At 46.8% G+C, this 21,964-nt stretch overlaps 1 protein-coding gene across 2 annotated transcripts in view; it reads right to left on the minus strand.

The window, feature by feature from the left end:
• Positions 1-2,590: 2,590 nt before the first annotated feature.
• The window catches only part of LOC143924941 (NXPE family member 4-like), a 77,037-nt gene continuing 57,663 nt past the window's right edge, over positions 2,591-21,964 (minus strand). For both annotated transcript variants that reach the window (XM_077449477.1, XM_077449476.1), the window contains one exon: positions 2,591-3,419. In XM_077449477.1, coding sequence (XP_077305603.1) covers positions 2,872-3,419 — 548 coding nt within the window. In that variant the 3' untranslated portion in view covers positions 2,591-2,871. The remainder of the gene's footprint in view (positions 3,420-21,964) is intronic.

Below are 21,964 nucleotides of genomic sequence, written 5' to 3' on the forward strand. Positions count from 1 at the left end.
AATTCTAGCCTTTGACCTCCTCTATAATTAAAACATGCAACCTGTAGAATTTTTTAAACCTCACCTATGGAGATTTTTAAGGGTAAAAGTTTGTCGCCATTTCATGAGTGGGCGCAATTTTGAAGCGTGACATGTTGGGTATCAATTTACTCGGCTTAACATTATCTTTCACGAAATAAAAAAAATGGGCTAACTTTACTGTTGTCTTATTTTTTATTAAAAAAAAAGTTGTTTTTTTTCCAAAAGAAAAGTGTGCTTAAGACTGCTGTGCAAATACAGTGTGACGGAAAGTATTGCAACAACCACCATTTTATGTGTTAGAATTTTTTTTTATAATGTTTGGGGGTTCTAAGTAATTTTCTAGCAAAAAAAAAAACCTGTTTTTAACTTGTAAACAACAAATCTCAGAAAGAGCCTCAGTCCTTAAGTGGTCTATTTGTGGGAACAAAATGATAAAAAATTTGTTTTGGTACAGTGTTGTATGACCGCGCAATTGTCATTAAAATTGCAACAGTGCTGAAAGCTGAAAATTGGCTTGGGTAGGAAGGTGTCTAAGTGCCCGGTATTGAAGTGGTTAATGAATAGAATGCATTAATATATAAAAACCTCCTGACTTTAGAATCACTTTAATTACACCTGCCAACATAGTATAATTACTGTTGCCAGGTGTAATACATACATATGACTAAGGCTATTGCCGAAACGCGTCAGTTTTATTGTTGTATTGTCACTCTGATGTACCAATAAACGACACTTCAAAGATTACAGTTTTGTCGGCTCTTCTTATTAATAATACATACATATATAGTGTTCATAAATATATAAAATATAGGATTATCATTTCCACATAAAGATTTTTTTTCACCCATTTTTCACATGCCTTATGCTTTAGCTGCAAAGCTTCTTTACAACGGTGCAGTCCATCTAATAAAAAAGGATATAGTTGTCTGGTATCTGAGCTACAGTGAGGGTGCAAAATCGGGTGCAGCTGTGTATGGCAGCCAATCAGATTCTAACTTCAGCTTGTTCAATTAAGCTTTGATGACCTGGAAGCTGATTGGTTTCTATGCAGAGCTGCATCAGATTTTGCACTCCCCAGTTTTAGTAAATCAACCCACTTGTGTAAACTTGAAACAACATGGTCTATATGGTTAGACATGATGTATCTCTATACTGTTTTCTGTTGAGAACTTTGCTTTTAATGTTAACACTTCAGCTAGCTAGTCTGCCACTGGGTGGTCCTGTGACAGAATAGTGTCTGGTTACAGTAGAGAGTGTCATCAGGTGTTAGGCCCCTTTTAGTTAAAGCGGTGTTCCGCCCACCGCTGCAAAAATTAAAAGCCAGCAGCTACACATACTACAGCTGCTGACTTTTAATAAAAGGACACTTACCTGTCCTGGAGTCCAACCATGTCGGCACTGCAGCTGGTGTTTCCATCAGCTGTTGGGTGCTGCCACCGCCACTGAGAATAAGGGAACCCAGCAGTGTAGCCTTATGGCTTCACGCCAGGAACCCTACTGCGCATGCACGAGACTCCGCTCCTCTCTCCTACTGGCCCGGCGGCAGGGGAAGGAGGATGGAGGAGGAGGGAGCCGAGTGGTGACGTCATGAGCCGTGGCCCAGACTCCCGTATGTGTAAACAGGATACCTGTCAAAGACAGGTATCTGCTCCCTCCCCCCCCCCCGAAAGGTGCCAAATGTGGCACCAGAGGGGGGGAGGAGACAAATCAGTGGAAGTTCCACTTTTGGGTGGAACTCCGCTTTAAGCCAGGTTGGGAGGATTCCTAGTGCACTTGGAGCATGGGAGCTAAACACTCCACACCAGCACAGATGTAGCCAGCACATGTAGGCCATGAACAGGGAAGGAGGCTGGGAGAAGAAGACCTGCACCTAAGAGAGCTGGCTGTAAACTTTCTAGTCCTTATGGAGATGGGGGCAAAGGTGGATTGCAAAAGGCCTTTTAGGATATGCCAAGAGTTCCCTGAGCGAGGCTGGGTCCTGCGAGAGGTGTACCTCTAGAGGAGGTGACTACAGAGAACACTAATGACCCTTTGTTAGGGGGAGATGGCTGCTAAAAGTTCTACATATGCTTTCACATGTGACTACTGCGGACAATCCACTACATGTGACTGACTATGTACTGTCAAGCGACTGTACAATATGTCAACGTGATGTGACTATTATGCCATTCCTTTAATTCCATCAGTAAAGTGCAACAATTCTATTGTGGACATTCTTTCCTTGGGATATAAAGGTCAACAGCCCCTACCAAGTTTCTTCAATCAAGTGGGCATCCCATATGTACCTTATTCCAATCCACATTCTATTCCCTTAATAAAACAAAAAAAAACAAAGTGCAAGGCCTGAGTATTGACTCGATGTGTCTGGAAATACATGTGCCTGGTTGTGCAGGGTGGGAGAAGAACCACATTCACCAGTGACCTTTACGGGGGTAGTGCTACACTTTTATATTTTAACAAAAAGTAGGTATTATATTGTGTTTGTGTGCACTAAAAAAGTTAGTCAAGTGTATTTTTTCCTGAAAATTTGCATTTGATAAATGGCTGTGCAAATATAGTGTGACATAAAGAATTTCAACAACCACCATTTTATTCTCCAGGGCCTTTGTTTCAGAAAATATATAATGTTTGGGGGTTCTAAGTAATTTTCTATCAAAAAGAAAATTTTACATATATGTAAGAATCGTCAGAATTTGCTTGGGCACAAAGCTTGGGCACAAAGTGGCTAAATAAAATCAGATTTTGTTTATGACAAATGTAACAATGTCAATACATCAGCGGACATGTATCCCATTCTCTTTATTTCTAACAAAATGTGTGATGGCTCTCAGTTTCTTCTCGTTAAACCATTCAGGAACAAGCAAAACTGAATGTCAGGCTCATAATACCCTCAAACGTATACCCTGGAGGATGAACAGATTCTGTGGCAGATGCCACCGTCATGTCCCAGGCATCCACAAAACCCACATTGACCCCTTGGAAAACCTCTTTAAGCACCAGGTACTGAGTATAACCATGAAAATCACCAATTCTTTCTAGTGGAGCATTTCTTTCTCTGGTGTTTTCAGTTTTGATAATAACCTTGGTTTCTGGGCTCCGAAGGAAGAGGCGTTCCACCGCTCTGCGGATGTTCAGTGCCCGTCTAATAAAAAGTTTCAGAGGGAATTGTCGGAAGTGCTGTCCCATGGTAATGACAAATATTGTGTCCTTTCCTCCACCTTGTCTGTCAATCTGGCGGCTTGTGTACATGTCCTCCATGAAGTAGTAGAAGACAAAGCTCTCTAACGGAAACCCATGTCTTTTATAAGACACATAGATATCTTTTTCCATGTTTATAGCCTCGAGTGTCTTCTCCCAAGAGTGCCATCCAGTCTCATGATGACGAAAATATTTCACAACTGGTGGAGACAAGAGAAACCTACCATGTTATATATACACTGGATAATATAATTTGCATGGTCTTTTTTAAGTGTATGTAAGGGCAAAATGTAAAAATATTTTTTATGTACAGAGCACCAGATATGGGTTCTGGACAGATGATACATGTAGCATTTGAGTTATGGTCCCTTGAGGGCAATGACTTGAGTGCAGTTTCAGGGGTGAGGGACTCTGGTAGGAAAGGGGCAGGGGCGGACTGACCATTCGGTCACTCGGTCACGGACCGAGGGCCCGGCCACTAGGGGGCCCCATCAGGGTTGTCAGCCATAATAAAAACCAGGGACAGTATGTAAAAAATCTGTGTTTTTTTACTTCTGTCCCTGAAATGTCCCTTACCGACATACTTTTAATGTAAAAATCCTGAGATTGTAGTTGCCCCGCCTCTCCACTGCCTCCTCAGCCAATGGGAAAACAGTGTATCCGCCTCCTTCTTCAGCGCGGCTTATTTGAGATATGAGCAGGAGATGCCGACAGCTGGACTGGAGGAGAGAAGAAGAAGAAGGAGGGGACAGCCTGCAGCCTGATAGAAGGTAAGCTAACTGAGCTGAATGTATTATTATGAGTGGTTTACCCTTGTCAGCAAGGGGGAGGGGGGGAGGCTGTGTTTGCTCAAGCAGGGCTCTTCCTGTCTCTGAAGCAGTTAGATCATTTGTCTGAGGAGAAGTGAACTGCTTCTGGAGGATGTGCTGAATGTCTCCCCCCCCCCCCCATCTGTGCTACACCTCCCTACTCATTACCTTCCTACCAGTACACAGGCACAGTCCCCTCACATGCATTACTATTCCTGTGTCTGTGAGCTGCTGGGGTACTACAAGTCCCAGCATGCCAGGAGATGGAGGCAGCAGTGTGTTCCATCAGACTTTTTTGGGTGAAAAGTGCTGGTGTGTGTACATGTATACTGTATGTGTACTGTGCATGCATGTGTGTGTATATATATATATATATATATATATATATATATATATATATATATATATATACTGTGCATGCATGTGTGTATACTCTGTGCACATGTATATACTGTGTGTGTGTATATATACTGTGCAGGCATGTGTCTGTGTCTATACTGTGCACTACTGTGTGTGTGTGTGTGTGTGTGTGTGTATCTACTGTGTGTCTATATATACCGTGTGTGTGTGTGTGTGTATGTATATATATATATATATATATATATATATATATATACTGTGCACTAGTGTGTGTGTGTGTGTGTGTGTGTGTGTGTGTGTGTGTGTGTGTGTGTGTGTGTGTATATACTGTGCAGGCATGTGTCTGTGTCTATACTGTGTGCGTGTGTGTGTATACTGTGCAGGCGTATGTGTGTGTGTGTCTGTAAGTATACTGTGTCTGTGTGTTACTGTGCATGCGTGTATGTATACTGTGCATGCATGTGTTTGTGTATATACTGTGCATCTGTGTGTACTGTGCATGCGTGTGTGTATACTGTATGATCCATGTGTGCTCACTGCCGCTCAACAGAATTTGATCCAACAATCCTGTGCCCGTGAAAAATGCCCTTGTTGCCATTCGGAGCCATCTGATTGGTGCACTGCTGAGCGCAACATCGGATCAGGCAGCAAGGCAGGTCTGGGTGCACACCTGTGCAGTGATAACATGGTGCACAGCTTTTATTCATATGCCCCACTGCCCGATCTGAGGCCAACCACTGCAGTTCACTATTCCGCTGGCTCTACGACAACACATGTGCAGTTCAGAGCCTGCAACATGTGGCTTTATTTTTTTTTAAAGGCCTTGCCCGCCAGCTGCCTACCTCACCAAGCACCAAGGTGCAAAGGTGTGTGTGTGTGTGTGTGTGTGTGTGTAAGGGGATATTCATGGAAGGTGGCACTCTGGGGGCTCTGCCGTAGGGCATGTCAAAAGTGTCCAATCTGTCTGCCATAATGTCGCAGTCCCGCCGTCATTACTAGTAAAAAAAAATGGGATTTTTATATACAGCTTACCTGTAAAATCCTTTTCTTGAGAGTACATCACGGGACACAGGAGCTTCATTACATAGTGGGTTATATAGGCACCTCTGGTGATTGGACACTGGTTGACCCCAATTAAGGAGAATTCCTCCCCTATATAACCCCTCCCATCTGGGAGGCACCTCAGTTTTGTAGCAAAGCAATAAGAAACCACGTAAAACCCAAGAGGGGCGGGAGCCCTGTGTCCCGTGATGTACTCTCAAGAAAAGGATTTTACAGGTAAGCTGTATATAAAAATACCATTTTCTTGATCATACATCACGGGACACAGGAGCTTCATTACATAGTGGGATGTCCCATAGCAATGCTCAGATTGAGGGGAGGGAGACACAGATCATAAATATAGGCCGCCAGGGACCGGAGGACCTAAACTGCAGCCTGCAGTACACTGCGCCCGAAGGCGATATCCTCTTGCCCTCTGACATCCACCTGATAGAATCTGGTGAATGTGTGGACTGATGACCAAGTCGCAGCCTTACAGATCTGAGCCAGGGAGGCCTGGCGATGCACTGCCCAAGAAGCACTAACAGCCCTAGTAGAGTGCGCTTTCACCCGAAAAGGAGGAATCTTCCCCTTTAAACCATAGGCCTGAGAGATAACTTGCCTGATCCATCTTGAGAGAGTGGATTTTGACGCCGCCTGGCCCTTTCTAGGGCCTTCCGGCAGAATAAATAAACAATCAGTTTTCCTTATCTGAGTAGTTGCTTGAAGATAAATACTGATTGCTCTAACCACATCTAAAGTGTGCAAAGATTCTTCTTCTGTGGATTGAGGGTCCGGAAAAAAGGATGGTAGGATTACATCCTGATTCAAATGGAAACCCGAAACCACCTTAGGCAGAAAGGACCTGTTGGGACGCATGACCACCCGGTCCTTATGGATAATTAAATACGGCTCCTTACTGGAAAGAGCTGCCAACTCTGATACTCTTCTAGCCGTAGATATGGCTACTAAGAAGACCAGCTTTTTAGTCAGGAGAGCTAAAGAAGCCAGGTGTAAAGGTTCAAATGGTTGCCCCTGTAAGGCAGAGAGAACCAAATTCAGATCCCATGGGCATACCGGAGGTTTAACTGGCGGTTTTGTCCGCATAGCCCCCTGGATAAAAGCCCGTACTAGGGAATGTGATGCAAGCGGTTTTTGAAAAAATACCGACAGGGCCGAAATCTGCACTTTGATAGTGCTTATGGCCAAATTCATTTCCAGGCCTGACTGGAGAAAGGCCAAGATTCTGTTAATGACATACTTTCTAGGATGCCATTTCCTGAGTTCACACCAGGAAACATATGTCCTCCAGATCTTGTAATAAACAAGTCTGGAGGCCGGCTTTCTGGCATTGACCAGAGTAGAAAGGACTGGCCCCTGAAAGGCCACGGTCTCTCAGAATGTGGGTCTCAGCAGCCAGACCGTCAAATTCAGACTGCGTAAAGCAGGATGGTAGATTGGACCCTGTGAGAGCAGATCTGGCCGGAGAGGGAGGGTCCATGGCCTGCCTACTGCCAACTTCATGATTTCTGCATACCATGGTCGCCTGGGCCAGGCCGAGGCCACCAAAAGGACCGACTTTGTCTCCCTCTTGACCCTTCCCAGGAACCGCAACAGAAGCGGGCTCGGGGGGAAGGCATAGATCAGATTGTACTGATCCCAGGGAACTGTCAGAGCATCTGACCCCTGAGCAAGTGCATCTCTTGTCCTTGAAACAAACTTGTCCAGCTTCCTGTTGAACCTGGAAGCAAACAGATCTACGTCTGGAGTACCCCACTTGTGACATATGTTCTGAAACACGTCGGGGTGCAGAGCCCATTCTCCTGGGCACAACTGCTGGCGGCTGAGAAAATCCGCCTGCCAATTCTCCACTCCTGGGATGAAGACTGCAGAAAGACACGGAACATGCTTTTCTGCCCAGACAAGTATGCGATTCACCTCTTTTTGGGCCACCAGACTTCTGGTACCGCCCTGGTGATTGATATAAGCCACTGCGGTGGCATTATCGGACTGAACCCGAACTGGGAAACCTCGCAGTCTGTAAGACCACTCTATGAGTGCCATGTAAACTGCCCGGATCTCTAAGATATTTATGGGCAGTAGATTCTCGGTCACAGACCATTTCCCCTGCGAGCATGTTTCCTCCAATACAGCTCCCCAGCCTGTCAGGCTGGCATCTGTTGTGATAATCTTCCATGAGAGAGGAAGAAAGGTTTTGCCCTTCAGCAAATTCTTGGTTTGTAACCACCAGACAAGACTCTTGCGTGTCCCTGGGGATAGACGCATAGGAAGATCCAGAGATTGGGGCTTCCTGTTCCAAGCCGCAAGGATGCATCCTTGTAAAGGCCTTGAATGGAACTGGGCGAATGGGACGGCCTCGAAGGAGGCGACCATCTTCCCTAACAGTCTCATGCACAACCGAATGGAGGAAGATCTTCTGCCCAGAATCAGGCGCACCAGATCCCCAGATACCCTGCCCTGAGCGGTGTCGATGATCATACCTAGGTATTCCAACCTGGTAGTCGGTTGTAGGGACGACTTTTCTAGGTTTATAATCCAACCTAGGCGTTCTAGGTGTTCTAGCGTTTTGGTGACGCTGCAACTTAGGAACGCTGCAGTTTTCCCCATGAGAAGCAAGTCGTCTAGATAAGCCATGACGGCTATGCCCTGAGCTCTTAAGATTGCTAAGAGAGGGTCTAGAATCTTTGTGAAGACTCGAGGGGCTGTAGCAAGCCCGAACGGCAAGGCCACAAATTGAAAATGGCGCCACTCTACCGCGTACCTTAGGAATTTTTGGTGTGCGGGAAAAATTGGCACATGGAGATATGCATCCTTGATATCTATTGATGCCATGAATTCTCCTCCTTGCAGGGAGGAGACCACAGTGCGGATTGACTGCATTCGGAAGGACCGGATGTGTAAAAACCGGTTCAGGTCTTTCAGATCCAAGATAGGTCTGACACTTCCATTTGGTTTTGGAACGGTGAAGAGATTTGAGTAAAACCCCGAACCCTGATCTTTCGGGTTCACTTCTACTATCACACCCTGGGATAGTAACTGATCTAAGGCCAGAAATAGCGGTTTTTGCTTTACTGGATCCCTGGGGATCCTTGACCTTACGAAAAGAGAAGGTGGAATCTCCTGAAACTCTAGCTTGTAGCCCAGAGATACTGAAGAGATCACCCACTTGTCCTGGATCTCTTCCCGCCAGGCGCCTGCAAACTGCAGGAGCCTTCCCCCCACTATGCCGAGCGGGGGCGCCCCTTCACAAGGAAGTTTTTGGGCTCTGCTTGGAGGCTTTCGCCCCCAAGTCTTTTTCTGTCCCTGGGCTTGGCCTTGAGCCTTTCTAGTAGAGGAGGACTGAGAAGGCCGTCGCCACTGTTTAGAGCTTGATGCTTCGGGAGAGAGAGCACGCCTGAATGAAGGACGCTTGCTCTTTTTGACTGGAAGGAGAGTAGATTTTCCTCCTGAAATATTTTGGACGAACTTATCTAGTTCTTCTCCAAACAAACGCTCCCCTTTAAACGGGAACCCAGTCAAATGCTTCTTGCATGACAGCTCAGCTGCCCAATTCTTTAGCCATAGGGCCCTTCGCATGTGAACCAACATGAAAGACAAACGTAATGCTGGTTGGACGGAATCCAAAATCGCATCAATTATGAAACACAGAATGTGAGGCAATTCTGTATAATTTTCTACTTCCTCACTGGGAAGGAGCCCAAGCATCTGTTTAACCTGTTCCTTGAGGAACTGACACAACCCCACGGCTGCGACTGTAGGTTGCACCACAGTGCCAGCCATGGAAAAGGAGGCTTTTAATAAGGTTTCCAGCTTTTTATCAGTTGGATCCTTGAATACCTGAGCATTATCCAAAGGACAAGTTAGGTTCTTATTCACACAAGAAACAGCCGCATCGACAGATGGGACCCCCCACTTCTTGGTGAAACTTTCCTCCACAGGATAATGCATAGAAAACCTTTTAGGAGGAGCAAACAGTTTATCGGGATGTCCCCAATCCTCATACATCAATTTATCCATTAAAGGATGAATTGGGAAGGAATAGGCAGTCTGTGGGGCTTTCCTGACTCCCAGGGAAGAGACAGAGGATGTAGCGACTTCAGCAGCAGGCATTCTGAATGTGGTACGCACCAATTCAGTATAATACTGCACCTGTTTTCTGAGCGCCTGGGAGGAGGGGACTATCTCCTCTTCCTCTGACTCATCCGACTGCTCATGATCCCTATCCAAAGATAGGGATCCCTCCTCATTTTCAGAAGAATCATCTGAGAGAGGGATATCAGCAGAGGGAGGGGATCTACCCCTTTTCCTGCTATCTTTTAGGGAAGCAGAAATAAAATTCATGATTCTCCCTTCAAAACCCTCCAATGTAGCCCTAAGGGAGTCCTCAGTGACATAAACCGGGGCTGCGACATTAGGAGAGGCTGCAAAACCCGACAGGGGCACTGACTCATCTTGAGAGGCTGGCTCCAGTCTTGCAGGGGGGGGGGATGGTAATTTACAGGCACTTTTGGAACCCCTGGACCTAGGCGGTGATTTACCAGTGCCCTTATTACCTCCCCCTGAAACCCTCTTACGAGGAGACATAGTACTAGGCTACAAAGCAGAGGTACTAGTACAAGTGCAATCACTGTTGTGCTTAAAGTCTCACAATAATATATATGCTTAAATTGCACAACCTGATGCTGAGTAGGTGTCTAAGGTTTGCCTGGATCCAATCCCCACGGATGCTTACTGCCCACAGCTCCTGTGTCTCCAATTACAGCCCCCTGACGCTCTGGGCTTTTAAAACTGCCGCCTGGCGCCTGCGCAGTACAGCGCCATGCACACTGACGCGCACGGCTCGCAACCACACCCCCCCTCTCCATTAGGCCGGGAGCGCGCGTGCACGAGGACCGCGGAATCCAGGGGGGGAAGGAGAACCCAAAAACGGAGCTGCGTGGGACCCCTGAAGTGTTTACCTTATTTGTGGCAGGGACTGCAATGGAGACGTGAGTTAGCTGGAGAATCAGGCTTTCACTGAGCATGTGTATTGAAAAGGCATGTAAGTATGCATCAGGCTGCTCTTACTCCCTCTAGTGGTGGAAACCAGGTAAGACATACAACTACTCACAATGAAGAAATCCATTCATATAATTAAATATACAGGATAACTTCCCTTACCTCTCCCCGCCGCAGGAATTGCTGAACCAGACAAATTCCAGCCTTCACCCATCACGGCGGGTATTGTTAGCCAACCTTCAGGTATATCTGGGGTTCCTTCTCGGAAGAACCTCCTACCTGGGCCATGTAGAAAGCTCTGCCAGAAACTTTCGTGCGCTCTGTATAAACAGTACACCAAGTCTGGTTTTCCCAGAGCCCAGTCTTCCAATGGAGAGGACTTACAGGCAAAACCTCGCTTCTTCGGCTGACGAGGCCCGGGTACCATACCATCTTGGGAGTCAAATATCGGCCCGAGGCATGGATCCGGTTTATTGTAGCCCTTAGGCCCTCGCAGGGACCTTCATAGAGCTAAAGTTTTACGTGACCATCACCATAGACACTGGCGAAAAAACTGAGGTGCCTCCCAGATGGGAGGGGTTATATAGGGGAGGAATTCTCCTTAATTGGGGTCAACCAGTGTCCAATCACCAGAGGTGCCTATATAACCCACTATGTAATGAAGCTCCTGTGTCCCGTGATGTATGATCAAGAAAAAAAATTATAATAAAAATGCCATAAATCTATCCCCTATTTTGTAGACGCTATAACTTTTGCGCAAACCAATCAATATACGTTTATTGTGATTTTATTTTTTAACAAAAATATGTAGAATACATATTGGCCTAAACTCTGGAAAAAAAAAAATTATGTATGTGTGTGTGTGTATATCTATCCATCTCTCTATCTATCTATCTTTCTTTTTTTTTTATAGTATAAAGTAAAAAATATTGCTCTTTAAAAAAAAGTGTCTGCCTTTTTTCGTTTTTAGCGCAAAAACTAAAAATCCCACAAAAGAAAGCTCTATTTGTGGGAACAAAAGGACATCAATTTTGTTTGGGTACAACCTCGCACGACTGTGCAATTGTCAGCTAAAACGACGCAGTGCCGAATCGCAAAAAGTGCTCTGGTCAGGGAGGGGGTAAATACTTCCAGGGCTGAAGGGGTTAAGACTCTCCCATTGACCATGCCCATTGTTCGCCATGGTTCACTATGCATGCCACAGATCATCATCTCCCTGGTAGGGGTCCCAGTGCAGTATTTTGCCCAGGGGCCCATGATGTTAAGATGGCACTGCCCATGAGAGGCTCGTGGTGCCTTTACTGGGTCACCAGCTCTAGGTCTCCTGCCACCCTGCATGTAGCCGAGCTTGGTGCCCCTCCTCAAAAAAAAATGGCTGCCACGTGGCGGCCATCTGTAAGCCTGGGGGCCCCATAATCTCTTATTGCCGGGGGGCCCCATAAGTTGTCAGTCCGCCCCTGGAAAGGGGTAAACTGATTTGCAGTTTGCCCAGGATTGGTAATGGTAAGTCCTTATATGTGATCCTTAATTCAAAGGCTCATAGAGACTTTCGGTGGGAAGGAGCCCCCAATCCCGAGTACAGGGACTTTGGTTCCAAAAGCGTTAACCTGCCTACAGAGGAGGTCTGAAAATGGAGCAGTAAAGAGTCAGAACCAGTCAGTGAGGTGGAGGAGAGTAGTTCACAGCTATGAGAAACTGTCTGGTGACTGAAATATTGGTTTGTTGAGCTTGTGCGGCCTTTGAGGTAAGTGGAAGGGAACCCGAAACCCAAGTGTGGAACTGGCATTCTGACGTGGAGCTGTTACATTGTGGTAATTACAGCTGTGTTCAAAATAATAGCAGCGTTTTTAAAAAAGTTAGTAAAGCTTGAAATCCTTATAATAGCTTTTATTTCCATACGCGCAAAGGCATTAGGAACAATGCACAGTCTATTCCAAATCAAAACACGAAAAATTTTTCAAATGTGTTATTACTTTACAGAAGGTAAAGAAAAAAGGAATATTATGCCGCGTACACACGATCGGAATTCTAGTCGGAAAAAGCTCTGATGGTTTTCCCGATGGAATTCGGCTCAAGCTGTCTTGCCTACACACGGTCACATCAAATTCCGATCATTTATAACGCAGTGACGTACAACACGTACAACGTGACTAGAAAAAAGGAAGTTCAAAAGCCAGTAGCCAATAGCTTCTGTCTCGTAGTTGAATCTGAGCATGCGTGATTTTTGGCATGTCGGAATTGCATACACACGATCGGAATTACCGATAGAAATTTTTTCCGTCGGGAAAATTGAGAACATACTATCAATTTTTGGCTGGCGGAAATTCGGACAGCTAAATTCCGATGAAGCATACACACGGTCGCATTTTCCGAAGAAAAGCTCTCATCTGTCTTTTTCTGGCCGGAATTCCGATCGTGTGTACGCGGCATTAGGCTTTTACAAAAAAAAATAGCAGTGTCTGCATTTTTCTATACAAGATCAAACATTTACTGTATAAACTGAAAAATGTTTGAAGATTTACCTTTCCTCTGAATCACTGAACTAATATTTAGTTGTATCAGCGCTGTTTCTGAGAACTGCTTCACATCTGTGTTGCATGGAGTCAGTCAACTTCTGTGAACAGGTATTCCAGCGCAGGGCGATTGTACTACATTCCACAATTCCTCTGCATTTCTTGGTTTTACCTCAGAAACAGCATTTTTGATGTCACCCCACACATTTTCTATTGAATTAAGGTCCGAGGATTAACAAAACTTTGGACCGCTGTAAAGCAAAGACTAGGTTTGGCAGTTTTTTTTTTGTTTGCTTTTTACACCTATTTGGCATAATCACTTTTATGTGGAACTGGCAAAACTAAGCCCTTGTACACACGGTCGGAGAATCCGTCGGAATGTGTCCTATCGGACCGTGTTGTCGGATAATCCGACTGTGTGGTATGCATCGGACTGATTCTGTCGGAATATCCGTCGGACCCAATTTTCCAACATGTTGGAAATATTTTCCGACCAACTGGTTCCATCGGACATACTCTGATCATGTGTAGAGAATTTTGATCGGACCAAGTGCCACGCATGCTCAGATCAAATTCCTAGACCAAAGCTATTGGCTACTAGCCTGAACGTAGTCCCATCGTAACTAAATAACGTCATCACGTTCTGAATGATCGGATTTTCCGACAACTTGGTCCGACTGTGTGTATGCAACAGTTTCGGACAAAATCCGACGGATTTGGTTGGCAGAATGTCCGACCGTGTGTACAGGGGCTAAGGAATCATTCTTTGTGGATGAATGTGGGGATCAAATATATCTCCCGGGGGCGTGGCTTGGCGCGCGCGGATAATGGCTGCCTGAACGCAGAGCTCCGGGAGACCCGCAATCCTTTAGCCTTTCCCTTGGCAGTTTGACGTCTGACAATGAGCAAATCGGGGCGCCACAACACGGGGACACGATCGTGCCGACCCTCAGCTCCCTCACGCACCCGCAGCATCCAGGACATCTTTGCTACTCAGACCCGCTCAGGCCGCAACATGCCGCCTAAAATGGCGCTGGCATGAGGAGAGAAGGAAGAACTCAGTGACGGCTCACAGTCAGTGGCGGAGGACACGGTAAGCGGACCGGGACACCCCAATCACCCCCTCACATTGGGAGACATGACCTCCATAGCCACAGACATTAAAAATACCCTCTTCTCAGCGATTACTGATTTGAAGGTTGATTTGCTATCACTGACTGAAAAGATGACCGCCATGGAGAGAGCGGAGGGCAGGAGGGACAGAGCTATAGACAGGCTGGAAGCCACTGCTGCTTCTCACTCTGCCCACTTGATTGAAATCAATCGCCATTTAGAAGACCTCGATAACAGAGGTAGAAGGAGCAACATCAGGGTGCGGGGAGTCCCGGAGTCAGTGGGCCCTGAACAAATCCCTTCTGCCCTGAGATCGATTTTTAACAATTTCCTAGAGAATCCAGCTGATACCCCCATAGACTTGGTGCGAACGCACAGGACTCTGAGAGCGAAGCCTATGGACTCAGCACCACCCAGGGATATCGTATGCTGTCTTCAAAGCTTTCCATTAAAGGAGGAGATTTTGAACCAAGCACGGAAAAATGACCATGTTTTCTTTAAGGACAGTGAGATCTCCCTATTTCAGGACTTGTCTCCTATCACTTTACGCAACAGGCGGGCAATGCGCCCTCTTCTGGATGCACTCAGAGGCAAAGGGATTGTCTACAAGTGGCGCTTCCCCTTTGCTTTGCAAGCTACTTTGGATGGGAGACAATTTGTTCTGAGGATGCCAGATGAGCTTTCAGATTTTTGCGCTGCCCTAAACATCCCACACACGGATCTACCGGACTGGTATGCCGAGTTCAAGATCCCTCCAATGGATCGTAGCCCTGTGGGCACACCCCATTCGTCTCCGGCCAAACCACCGCCTAAGAGGAGCAAAATGGGAAAGCCTGGAATCCTAGGCCCGAGCCGCTCATCCCTCTCAGTCCGGCCTCCAAGACACCGTGATTGCACCTGAAGGAGCTGCGTGACTTGGAAGGACAGGTCATGCTTGCCCATACTGTGGGCGTAAGGATTTTGTTTTGTTTTTGTTCCTGCTGCCCTATTCTCTCACTGGGATAACGATACTATCCAATGCTACTCTAATACCTCCCCCTGTTTGTTTTGTTTGTTTCTTCTTGGTTTCTTTCCTTTTCTCACCCAGGGTGGCCGTGCCTCTACAAAGATGGGCCGGGAGGATAGCTATCTGTTGAGACTTAGACTGGGACCTTCTCTACCCCTGGACTATATCTTAGGCCATGTTCTGGGTGGAGCTGGGCCCAGGGGTCCGCTGGGGCAACAGTAGCTCTTGCTTCTATAGTTCACCTTGGAGCACCACCCTCACTGCTCCGAGTTTTTATTTTGGAAACAGGTTAATATGGTGCCACTGTACCCTCCCTTTTTGTTTTCCTTCCCACGTCCTGGTTATCCCCTCCTGGTGCCGCTGGATTTTCTACAATTATTTTTGCTGCTGTGTTTGCTGATGTGTTTCCTCTCTGTTAACTGTTATATGCAACGCCTGTGTTTTGTTTAGTTATGTCCTTTTTATACTGCCAAGGAACTACACGTGCTTCCTTATGGGAATGTTGTTGAACCGCGGGCCCTTCTGATTACAGCTCTCCTGTATGGAACTTAGTTTAGATATTTCAGTGCACATAGCAGATTGCTCATAGTTCAGAAGTGCCTTAGCATCCTCTGCTCGGAGTTCCTCCCACCTACCCCACAGGTGGGCAGAACCGTGCCGCTGTTGCGACACGGATACTGCTCACATACTATTAAAAAGCTTGCAGTTTTGCTTACTGCAGACAGCTTCTTGATTTCTCTTCCCCGTTATACGGTCCGATCCTACGGGCTATACTCCCCTTCCCCACATTTTTCCCCTTCCCCCTCCCTCTCTCCTTTGATCTTTTTTTTCCTCATTTTTCCCCCTTCTTGTCTCTCTTTCTTATAGGTTGCAAGTCTGTTTGGAGCCGGAGGACTGTCTGAGCTATGGCTTATTCAATGCTGGGCCACGGACCCACTTTGGTCTCCCACAACGTCCGCGGACTGAATACTCCTGAGAAGCGCTCCTCCTTACTTAGAGAATTTAATAAGGTAAAACCCCTGTTTGTATTTCTACAGGAAACACATTTCCAATCCACCAAAATTCCGAACCTGAGACACAAAAATTTCCCCAAGGCATATCATGCCACGAACCCCATGGCCAAGACTAAGGGGGTCACGATCTTGCTACATAAAGCGGCGGGCTTCGAGGTCACCCAGCAGCTAGTGGATCCTGAGGGCAGGTATCTGTTCTTGAAGGGGATCTGGGGAACGATCCCGTTAACTTTAGCTAACGTATATTTCCCAAATAGGGCTCACATAACTTTTTGTAGACACCTTATCGAAGAACTCAAAAGCTTTGCCGAGGGATGTGTCTTGCTTGGAGGGGACTTTAATATACCACTTAGCCCCTCTCAGGATACGTCTACAGGTAAATCCAGTGTGACCTACAGCACCCTGAAACGTATCAAAAGTCTTCTGCACTCTATGACACTGGTAGATTCGTGGCGCACTCTAAACCCGTCAGGTAAAGACTTTACTTGCTATTCAGCCCCCCACAATAAATATGCACGCATTGATTAAATATTTATCACGCAAAAAGATTTGTTGGTGTTACGTGAGGCACACATTGGAATCCAAACACTCTCTGACCATGCACCTACTTCCCTCTCTATTGACCGTGCGGATCGCCGGCCTAGGCCATGCATGTGGCGATTGAATTCTTCCCTGTTAACGGACATTGAACTGTTACCCAAATTAACTAATGCTTTACGCTACTATTTTTCTGAAAACAGCTCTGATGGTCTCTCCCCCCTTACAATCTGGGAGGTGCACAAGTGCGTGATGAGGGAGCTCATCAGAGCAAGGGCCATCCGCAAGAGGGAAGCGGAAAAACGGATTAAGACCTTATCAGCCAAAATTGCGGGTCTGGAGGCCCAACATAAACAATCCCTGGACTCTCAAAAAGCGCAAGAACTTTTGGCGACACGCCACGAGCTCAGAGATATTTTGGAAGCAAAAAGTAAACGTGCTCTCTTCCTTAAACATAAAATTTATTACGAACACGGAGACAAGGGAGGGAAATTCCTGGCTAGGGCGTTAAAGGAGGCCTCCTAAGCTAACACCATCCTGGCGATTAAAGCCGTAGACGGCCAGTTAACGAATAGAACGGTCAAGATAGCGGAGAGTTTCCACCATTTCTATTCAAAACTTTATGATATCCCTCACCAACACAAACCTGGGGAGTTAGGGGGAAACAGGAATCAAATTATTCAGGACTATTTGCGGCATAGTGGCCTCCCCACACTCTCCCCGGAGGATGCGGAGACTCTAGAGAGACCAATTTCCTCGGAGGAGCTATTGAACACCATCAAGAACCTTAAGCCTGGTAAGAGCCCAGGCCCTGATGGGCTGTCAGCTCACTATTACAAGACATTTGTGAATATCCTGGAAAACCCGCTTTTGAAAACACTTAATTTTCTTATGGAACCTCACCAAATTCCTTCCATGTTCTTGGGGGCACATATTATGGTGCTCCCTAAACCAGGCAAGGACCCGTCGGATTGTGCTAGTTACAGGCCCATTTCCCTTCTCAACCGAGATTTGAAAATTCTGGCCAAAATAATAGCGAATCGCTTAAGCCCCTTTCTATCCCACATAATTGGTCCGGAACAGGCTGGGTTCATGCCGGGGAGGGAATCCAGAGACAATGTGACCAAGGCCCTGAACCTGATCCACCACTGCCACAGGTTGGGACTCGAGGGCCTTCTCCTGTCTACTGACGCGGAGAAGGCCTTCGACAGGGTTGTGTGGGACTACCTGTTGGCAACCTGCGCTCATATAGGTTTGAAATCTCACATGCTGTCCTGGATCTCCGCCCTGTACAGGAACCCCACAGCGCAGTTAAAAATTAATGGAACCCTATCAGAGGCGGTACATATTAAAAACGGGACTAGGCAGGGCTGCCCCTTATCGCCCCTCCTATTTATACTCTCCCTGGAACCTTTCATACGCGTTGTTAACCAAACTCCCGCTATCACAGGCTTCCAAGTCGGATCTAAAACCTATAAAACAGCGGCGTACGCTGGCGATTTATTGTTTTTTCTGACACAGCACCACATGTCCATTCCCAACTTATTAAAGGCATTTTCTATTGTAATATTTGGGGGTTATTTTAGCTTAAAGGTAGAGCTTACCAGTGAGCTGAGTCCACGCCAGATATGCCGTTTTAAGGGCTTGTAGGCCCACTTTTATTAAAGAAAGAAAAGTCCGATAACAAAATAGTTGCCCACACAGGGGTTTCAGCTTTCCACAGCAATAATGTACGTAGAACCAAAAATACCAAGCCACCTGGCTCTCTTTAGCAGCACTGCTGCTCAGACTTCTGCTGCAGCCCTCTTGGCTCTATAACAGAGTTCCTGTACACCCAGTACCTCAGCACTCTTTACTAGCTTCTTTTTCAGCCCACAAGCTTGGACCCTCTGTCTGCTCTGACAGACCGACCTGTGCAGACATGCACACTTCTTCTCCCTTACACGCCTGGACTCCTCGGGAGGGTGGAGCCCAGAACCATGGTGTTGGCTTTGTTTTAAGCCCAAGACCCACCTGTGCAATCATCCAGCCAGACTGCTGGCTGTTCCCAAAACCCGGTCCCAGGATTGGAGATTCCGTACTACCACATATCCCCCCCCCCTTTGTTTCGACCCAGAGGGCGGAACACCCAAGTTACTTTTGGCACCTCTGTGCCAGATACCATTTACAGAAGTACCCTCCTGTCCAACCTCGCTTCTCCTAACGGGGAACTCCACCCAATGCCTCCTTTGGTGTCTCCCTCTAAGCCTAACTGTCATTCTGCTATGAGCTTTGATGCGACCTTCCCAACTTTTCTTCCGAGTGCATTTTCCTTAAGCACTTCCTCTCCTGAAATCTTAATGGGTTCCCGTTGGTCTTCCTACCAACCCTTCTGCCTCCACGCTTCAGGTTTCCCCAAAACTCTCTCAGCAGTACTGTTCTGAGACTGTAGGGGGCCTATTTCTATAGTGTTTAGAACGGAAACCCACCTCTTATTTCTGGTACCTGACTCAGCAGTCACTAATTGATTATCAGGTTTACCTGTACCTTTGGACACCACATTATCATGTACCATTAATACATTATTTGGTTCATCATTGACAGACATATTCAAACCAACATTAGACCTCTCAATGTTGCACATGTCACCAATGCCTTTTTTTCCAACATTTGCTAGGGCAGAGTCTGCAGAGGGCACACATACCAGAGGGCCGCCATCACCCACAGGAACCTCACAGGACGCCACCTCCCCTGGGTTCACCCACTCTGCAGGCAGCTGTCCTACCACTTGACCCGTTCTGATGCCATCTGTATTTTTATCCACCGGAACAGGCCAGCTCTCGTCTGATCCACATACAATTTTTACCACGCTCCTTGCCCATTCCCCTGTCCCGGGGACCTTATTAGGTTTGTCACCTAAACCAACCACTGGACTGGGGACCTCAGTCTCTTTAACCACCTTTGTTTGAGCCCTGGTCAGGATCTCTGCTGCTTTCAGGTCCACACATGGCCCTTCCACCTCATGTGGTTTTTCTACTGGTGCAGTATACACGCCCTTCACCAACTGACCAGCACCACACTGGACCATAGCAGCAGAAATGCTTCCCATCTGGCTGTTAGGAGGTGTAACCACAGACATTTTAGGCTTATTTTCAACTTCTCTAAAGTCTGTCTCAAATATTTCTTCTGCACGTAGTCCAGCAGCATACGTAGCAGCAAATTTTAACAAAAGTAGCAAATTTAGGAATAAACCATTCCTGTCCCGTTTTGCTTTGCTCTGTACAGCCTGCCATACAGTGTTCCACCTAGTGGTACTCCGCAATACCAGACCATCAGACTGTGGAGGAGACACACTAGTATAGATTGGCTGTACATCCCAAAGTTCAAGCATCTCTTTTAATGCTTCGGTTATAAACCAGGCCCTTGACTCCAGACCCAAGTCCTTCCTGGGGATTTTCATGACACTGGGGATGCAGAGAGACTCACTTGCTGAGACTTGAAAAGTTGCGACGGTTAACGGACCCTTCTCGCAGCTGGAGGTAAACACAGCCTGGTGCTCCACCAGAGCGCTGCCAATTGCTGGACTCATACCCAACTTCTCAGGCTCAGCATCAGTGAACTGCTCCAGAACATTACCAGTGACAACGTCACTTTGACACTCCATGCCAACCTCAGTTTTGTGGGCCACGGACAATGTCTCTGCTGTGCCCTTATTTGGTTCATCCTGCTCACCAGGGTTAACCCCTGCAGCAGCCACCGCGCCCTCAGGTACAGGCTGTTCTGCAGCCCCTCCTGCTGGCCCAGCAGAAACCGTGTCCACCTTATTTTTGTGCATAAAAGCCTTATCTATCAGGGAGATAAGATTTTTGCTCCAACTATCCCAATCTGTTGTATGTGCGCTCCCTTCTGCGGTACTCCTCAGCACCGATCCATCTGCCCAAGGAGACACATAAGAACAGACTGGCTTAGTTGCAGACTCATTACACCAGTCATTGTAAATCATGTCAGACTGTGGTAGCACAGGTTGCAATACACCATATTCACCACCTTTCTCAGCTTGCATTTCATAAGCCTCACACACCTTTGCATTTTTCACAGGTTGTGTTAATCCACCATTTACCTGCACATTTTTAGTACTAGCGGCTTGCACTAACACATTACCATTACACGGTACAGTTCCATTCTGTCCCACCAGAGTGACATCGCAGTTGTCCAGGGCAACCTCTGACTCCAACACATGAAGTTCCCTGGAGATTCCTGTGGACAACTGTGCCGTCTTACCACCAGTTGCAACAGGCAACGGCCCCTTTTTGATAACCCCAGGTTCTTTCAGAGCAAACGTTTTCCCAACAGCAGCAAACTTTTCATTAACATTAACACTTATAGCATTTTTCGCATTTGTAGGCTGTCCTAGCCCATGGTCAACTTAAGCCTGATAGTCATTAGACACAACACTTTTAGTCATCAACACAGGTTCTATTTGGATTTTAACCCTTGCATTCCCACTATATAGGGAAAAGTCATTCTCAAGTGCACATTCAGTGGCCCTACTAACTGGGGTCACTCTCACATCGTCATGGACAGTCTCGTAACCAGTCCTTTTACACATGAAATCAGCAGTTTCAGCCCCCATTTCATTAAAGACAGTCTTACCCACTGCAGTAGTTGGTGTCACCATCTTCATTTGAGTACGTTGTCTTATGCACCAGTCCTCTGCTGCACTTTTACTGGCCAATTCCTCCTGGTGGCCATGGGATGAAACTACAGCAGGCATCTCCCACCGTTTAGCACCCCCTGCAGGCACAACAGGAAACTTCTTGTTGCTAGGGGTGACTGCAAACATATTTTCACCGGAATCTGAGCCTACAGACAAAACTTTCTCAGCAACATTATCTCCAGCCGTATTCCACAACCTAGGGCAAGAAAACATGCCATGCCCCAGCTGGCCACCTTCCAGGCATGGTACTGGACGATTTTTTCCCAAAGCGATTCTCTCCTGGTGATTCCCAGCTGGCCGGAATGCACAGGCCTCTTTGTGGGGACGCTGAACCAAACCTCTACTGCAGCTCCTTTCAGGCATAAATTTCACTCCGGTTGCCATGGGAGACCGCACTCTCCCAGCAGAACTTTGCTGGCTCTTTCCAACATGATAAATTGGCTCCTCCTTAAGCCACTTTCCACGATCCTTATTAGACATAGCCCATGGTACAGAGACAGCCCGACTGGCTTCCTCTGCGTTGCTATGGGCAAGCACTCTCATCCTCAGCCTTTGATCAGCCTCGCTCCTTGCATATAGCATGGGCTTCTCTCTGCTGGATCCCGTCTCATACTGTGACACATTCACATCTTTCACAT

The sequence above is a fragment of the Lithobates pipiens genome, unplaced genomic scaffold (assembly GCF_037356315.1).
Source record: "Lithobates pipiens isolate NorthernLeopardFrog02 unplaced genomic scaffold, aLitPip1_a1.2 Scaffold_22, whole genome shotgun sequence".
NCBI classification, from domain to species: Eukaryota; Metazoa; Chordata; class Amphibia; order Anura; family Ranidae; genus Lithobates; species Lithobates pipiens.